Raw genomic sequence first — 6,942 nt, forward strand, 5'->3', positions numbered from 1 at the left:
AATTAATCTTAAATTAGAGATATGTAACTAATCGAATAAATTATTATATTGTACAGAGTAGTACAAGTACAACTTAGCTTTGTATTGCTCGAAATGTCATATTATTTCATATTTTTTTCCTTGAAATTCTCCATAATATAACAATTTGATTGTCATTAAACTAACTTAATACATAGTTCAACTTTTTTTGAATGCATTTTGGGATCTTCAAAGGCCACAACTTAAAGGTCCAAGTGCACAACATCACGCACGATTCTCTCACTCCTCCTTGGATAAAGATTTGATCTCAAGTCTAAATACTATATGGAAAGATCGAATAAAAGGTGAAAACGTCTACCACCACCACTAGGCTAGAATCACTACACACTTAATAAGACATAAAAGAAGAGCATTTATTACTCACATCTCAAACATTCATATGCTCTTAACTCAAGTTGTACACCAAGGAGGAATTTGCTAGAGGTAAATGAAGGTTGCACAGCAGCACACAAGTGAAAGGCAAAAAGGGAGAGAGAAAAGGTTGGATAAATAATAGCGTGATAGGTGAACCCTGGCCTTTATCCATCCCCAAAATTATGCTGACATTTTAAGAAATTTTACAAACTAAGGGCCACCAATTACATGTTGCATTTATTATACATGCTTTCACCTCCCTCAACTTACAACTTACATACAGAGAGAATGGAGACAGACCGACCTTTGTCTGTCTTCCAGTTCAATAGTCCTTTCAACACTTTAAGATAGCTCTTGTGCAACCATTTTGCTTACTGCGCCATTGTAGTTGTCAAGGCTCCAAGTGAAATTTACTCCCTCCGATCCAAAATATAATTTGTATTATGTATTAATTAGTTCACTTTTCTTTTGTTTAGACTTTTGAACATAATTCGTTCTACTATGTCATGTGATGTAATGCAAAACGATCCTTTGTTATAGAATAATTTTCCGTATATATTAACCGATCATTTTAAAATTATTATACTTTATGAAGCCAATATCACTTTAACAAAATCTAACTATGGATTAGTTTTTTGATGGCTAAAACATCTACTTGGTAATTGGTACTTTTAGTCACTTTTTTCTAAAGTACCCTACTCACTTTGATTTCAATTTCAATTAAATCTTCCAATTGATAATAATACAATGGAAATCCTATCCTCATTCAAATCATATCCGCATGAAAGCCTCGTGAAGTATCTAATTTATCGTAATTAATTTATTATAGCCCTTGTTAAGATTGCATATATACACTGATACACCTAGTTTTGAATGTATTATTTCAATTCCTAATTCATGTGTACATAAATTTATTAACCGTTGATTACTTTTGTATTGATTATATTCTACCCTGAAATTACCCTTTAATCTAGTTCATCTAATTAAAACAATATCAATCAATTACAGAAATCGAAGTACTAAAATAAAATTTCAACACCACACAATTAATCCATATATATAATGTAGACTTAAGAAAATAATAATCTATCAACACCAAGCACAAGATACTTAATTAATACCACAATCTAACACCACATAAATTTAATAATATAGTACAAAACAAAGATTCCACAAAGTACATAACACAATCATACAACAACAATAGCCACACTAGCTAGAGACAAGGTTTTTTCTTTTTTTACCCTAATTAAAAAGAAATACACACATAAACTTACAACAACAATAAATAAAAATAAAAACAAGTAGTAGAAACTAACTCATAGTACCAAACAACCTAGATAACATACCATACCATAACCCTACTCACATCAAACTCTGATTAACACACACATAGAATAGCTAGCTAAAGCTAAAGGCCCAAAAGTCAAACCCACTCAGACAAGCAATGCAAGAACGCCATGCAGACTGATTAGCCTTGTCATTATCAGTAACTCCACATGCAGTCAAGCTCACTCCCACCACCACCTATTCCCACCCTTCCACCACCAATGTAATGATCAAACCCGACACCGCCACCGCCATTGCCGCCACCCCAAGTTGTTGCATTAGTACCTCCCATCATCACATCTAATTCACATCCACCCGTGGTACTCCCGCTTTGGATCGGTGTTCCCCCACCGACCCACGGGAGGTGGAGGTTGTCCTGTAGGGACCTTAGGCTAGGGAAAACCGGTAACCCTACGCCGGATAAGGTGAATGAGTTACTACTACTACTACTCCTAGGAGGTGGAGTGCTCATCATTGGTGGTGGGGGTGCAAATGTGAGCTCAAAAGGGTTAAAGTTGCTAATATTATTAGTGCTAGTGTTTATATTTATGCTGTTGGTGTTGCTGGAGAAACAGGACACGTGCTCTTTCTTGATTGGATTGTTGTTGGTGTTGTTGGACTCGCTCCCATCGTTGTAGGAGCAAGCCTCATTCATGGCTCCACCGTAAGGGGAAGAGTCTAGGAGTGGTGGAAGCTGCTGAGAGATTGAGATTGAAGCTGAGGAAGGTGAGCTGCATACATCATTGATAGTACTATTGTAGTTGTAGAGGCCACTCATGATTCCGCTGCCTCGAGTTTTCTTTCCGCCTCCGGTGTTGGTGGTGCCGGTGCTTGTTGTACCGATTCCATTACCGATCTTTTGAAACACCCTTGAGATCACCCACTCATCCTATTAACAAAATTTCACACAATCTAAGTGTTAGTAAATGTGCCCTAGTACAAAATTAGTGACATACAAGTATGATCTAAAGACAAAAATTAGGTTGTTAAGTTTATCTCATGAATTAACTCAAAAAAAAAGGCACAAATTATTTACATTTATTTACTTGATTTCACTCCTTAAATTTAGCAACATATAAAATGTAGTCTCAAACTCATCATAACTTTGTGAAAACTACAAACTCAAAATACGAATATATTTTCACAAGTTATTTCATGATCTTCCTTAAATAAAGATATCATATCAAATGTCAATAATTACTACCTGATGAGAATACTCAAGTAGTGTTTGCTTATTTCACTGAAATTGATTGTACCATGAAAAATCCTTTCAACTTCTCTCATTTTTCTCATCAATTTATTCATACAATACAATCATAGTAGTACTTGCTAAACGCATGCAAAACAACACATCACATTAAAAAAAAAAATAAAAAAAAAAAACAATTTAACCATATTGACTAATTTTAACATACATAACCCTCAAGTCCCTCATCATTCTAAATGCACCAAAAGAACTTGTAACACATCAACATTTAGTGATTTAGACGTAATAAAATTTTAAACTAGTAACGTGACAACTAAATACGTACCTTAGAGCTGCGGGAGAGGTAGTGGTAAGAAAATTTGCCTTCGAGGCGGTACTCATGCATAACCCAGTTGCTTTTCTCACCCTTAGGAGCTCTTCCCCGGTAAAACACCAAAGTTTTCTTCATTCCAACCAATGCACTTGTTTTGGAACTGTAAATTTCCCGGTCTTTTCCGGTTGCCTTCCAATATCCAGCTTCGGTTGCCCGGTTAGTCCGTAACCCCGTTGGATATTTCCTGTCTCTTAAGCTGAAGAAGTACCACTCCTTCTCCCCCATTTTTGCCTTCTCTGCACTCATCACATAATATAAAGTTTGAATCAAATTTATTCTTGTACTATTCTTAGGAATATTAAATTTATGTTAACATAATGTTTACAAAAATTAACTAAAGTACATTTTCTTATAAAGTTTTATGTAACAATTTGAACATTATATTACTATCACAATGTGAACTATAATATGTTAATTAAATGATCATGGAATTGTATTTTATAATAAAACTACAAAAATTTCAGTCAAAACATACGTTAACTATGATAAAGCTAAGCAAGTTAGAAAAGTTGTTAGTAATACTATAATAACACAAATTATAACCATTACATGTTAAAAGCTGAAATTACACTATCAACGTGATACAGTAACAAATTCCGAACAATAAGAAACATAATAAGAAAAGAAAGAGAATTACCAGGAAGTTCCCAAGGCTCACACTTGTTAAGATCAACTTCAGCAATAGCTCTACCACTAAAATTACCATCAAGAACTTTCTTAAGCAGATAATAAGAAATAAGTTCTTCATCAGTAGGATGAAACCTAAACCCAGGTGGTAAATTCGACTCACTATTATCAAAATGAAGAAAAAAAGGTTGGTCCATCTTCAAACAACCCACAAACCAAAAATAAAAATAACCCAAAGTTTTTATAACATAAAATAAATAAAAGAGCTCAAAAATGAGAAAAATTGAAGTAAGAATTGAGAGAATTTGAAGGGGTGTTAAAAAGAAAGAGTTGTGGTATGGTAGGGGCCCGAAACCCAATATACTGTGGTTTTTTCTGTTCTGTCCTGTCCTGTTTTTTCTTTTCTTTTTTTATTTCTCTAATATTTTTATTTTAGAGTATTTGTTTATTTTGTTATTATTGTGAATTTTTATTTATTTAAATTTTATGTGTGCACATTTATGATTTCCGTTGGCTTTAGGTAATGATGTATGACATGAAGAGAGAGAAAGGGAGTATGCGTGCGTGTGTTAGGAAATTTGCAGAGGGTATTCCTATCTGTCAGTGAAGAAAAATATGAGCTCCTTTTTTATATTTTAATTTTTTGTATTTTTGTTAAATTTATTTATTTTCTTGAATTTATTTATTTAATTTCTTAATTTTTTAAGTTTTTGGATGAGGGGAAAATGAGAGAAAGAAAGGGAGGAGATTTTAGCAAAGATCGATAAAGCTGAAACAATATCTCAAAAATGTCAGCATAATACACTATGATTTTTTTATTTATTTTATATTTTTTATTAATTATTTTAATATATTTAAAAAATAAAGAAAACGAGTAAAAATTTGGTAAGAAGAGAAATCTTTTAGATGGGAGCAGAGGAAGGCAGGGCTAGTTTGTAAGGGGGGTAAATGGGTAAGGGATAGTCTGAGGTAATGTAACGTAACGTTAAATTATTAGATGGGTGAGGTAAACTTAAGGTAAAATATTTGTCTTTTGAGTGTATAAATTTGATGAGCTTGGTATTTTCAATTGATTTTTTTTACTACTCCAATATTTTATCAGTAGTTTGCATTTGAATTGGAAGTTTATTTTTGTCCTTTACATTGTTTATACATATTTACAACTATTTAAAAGTCGGTCCGAAATAAAAAATGAGTGAGATTAAACTTAAATCAAATTATATAAAGATATTCGATTTCACGATTTGGTCAATTTGGTTTATTTGAGTTTTGTGTCCCAACATATCTACTAGTATTCACGCCTTAAATCTGTTAGTATTCAGTTCATGTTTAGAACTATGAACCATAGTATTTGTGGCTTAATATGTGAGAATAATCTATTACATTTACATATAACTAAAGGCGAACCTAAGATGACACTTGGCAGCATTATATTGAGTACTTTCCCTCCAAAAGTATTTGCTTCTAAAAAAATAAAAAAAAAATTCTTACCATAATGAAGGATCATTGTATCTAAATAATGAGATTTGCTTTACATAAAATCTAAACTAAACTTTCTAAAATACGAGTATTAAATTGTTCATTACAACTATTATATATGGTTATTTGTATTTATATACTTCATACTTTCTAATAATTGGTGTTGAGTCCTTATATTTTTTTTTATGTCGTCTTGTAATTTTGTTGTATTATAATTACTCCGTATTAAACAACCGTGCATCTATTGCACGGGAATTAATATTGTACTTCATTATATAATTTAGTAAAATTTGTGCATTGCACGTAAATTTAACTAGTAACTTTATAACTTTATACTAAAAGCGAAATCAGGAATGACACATGTCATCTCCTGGTTAAAAATTTCCCTCCCATTTTACTTTCATTTTTTTTTCTCAGATTATTCAAGGAAATTATTTTATAATAATCCAAAATATTTTCTTTCCAATCAACATTCTTAACAATAATTTTCCATATACACTAAACTAATACAGAGTATATGTTAACATATATGTAGTATTTTATATTAGGTTTTTTGTAAAACAAAAATGAACATATAATATGTAAATATTATTCCGTATTAAACTATACTATTCTGTACAGTACAATAATACTATCAACTTTTTTCTTGCTTCCGATTTTGTTATTTTGGCAATAATGTATAATTCAATTTTTTTTTTAAAAAATTGCGTAGTATTTTGTTAACATGTATAAACTATGTATACTTTATTTTTCTACTTTTAAAAGTCGTATCAATAATAATGCACCACGCGAAAGTACTATCCTTAGATTTTTGTTTTTCAAAATAAAACTTCATGGACCTTTTTTTCCTTAATCAAGTCTAAGTGTCAATAATCTTGACATTAGTATAGGTATAAATAAAATTCAAGTTATATTTATTTTATAATAAGTATTACCAGTATAATTTTTATAAAATTCAATAACAACCCTTTATAAAATTTAAAAACAATCGTGCAATGCACGGGACTTAAACAAGTCTTGCTTTAAAAATGAAATATTGATAGAAAGAAAATATTAGCTATATAAATCATTATTCCAAATAATCTTCAATTTTTACTTTTATTCGTCTTACTTTAATTTATTTTACTATTACTTGAAATGATATAAAACTCCATTTGTTCACGTGCATATAAACACGGTGCTGAATGGGAGTAAAGGGATGCACTGGGTTAGTAGAAGTATCATTCAACTACCTAAGAGTATGGGAGGCTTGGGAATTAGAGGTTGTTCGGACCATAATGATGCTCTCCTCTTTAAACAAGCATCAAGGATACAGCTCAATCCCCAACTTCTACTGGCAAGGGTTCACAGGGGCTTTAGACAGGGTGGTGTTGGTTGCATGGCGAATTCACATACAAGAGGAGGGAACCGTTCTATGGGGAGGTCGAGTCTGCAAAAAGCTATACAGTTGTTCAAAGAAGGTTTTGCTTAGAAGGTCGGAAATGGCAATAATATTAGGGCCATAAGTATGCCATGGGTAAATGGAGAAATCCCG

General features: G+C 31.8%; 1 protein-coding gene across 1 annotated transcript; it reads right to left on the reverse strand.

Moving 5' to 3' along the window:
* Positions 1-1,395: 1,395 nt before the first annotated feature.
* On the reverse strand, positions 1,396-5,540 carry LOC110737698 (protein CUP-SHAPED COTYLEDON 2-like). Its single transcript, XM_021918032.1, has 3 exons — positions 3,940-5,540; positions 3,255-3,538; positions 1,396-2,611 (listed from the first exon to the last, which is right to left on the reverse strand). Exons 1-3 carry the CDS (start codon positions 4,124-4,126, stop codon positions 1,880-1,882), a joined length of 1,203 nt encoding a protein of 400 aa, XP_021773724.1. The 5' UTR covers positions 4,127-5,540; the 3' UTR covers positions 1,396-1,879.
* Positions 5,541-6,942: the final 1,402 nt, after the last annotated feature.

This window comes from Chenopodium quinoa, unplaced genomic scaffold (assembly GCF_001683475.1).
Source record: "Chenopodium quinoa cultivar QQ74 unplaced genomic scaffold, ASM168347v1, whole genome shotgun sequence".
Taxonomy (NCBI): Eukaryota; Viridiplantae; Streptophyta; class Magnoliopsida; order Caryophyllales; family Amaranthaceae; genus Chenopodium; species Chenopodium quinoa.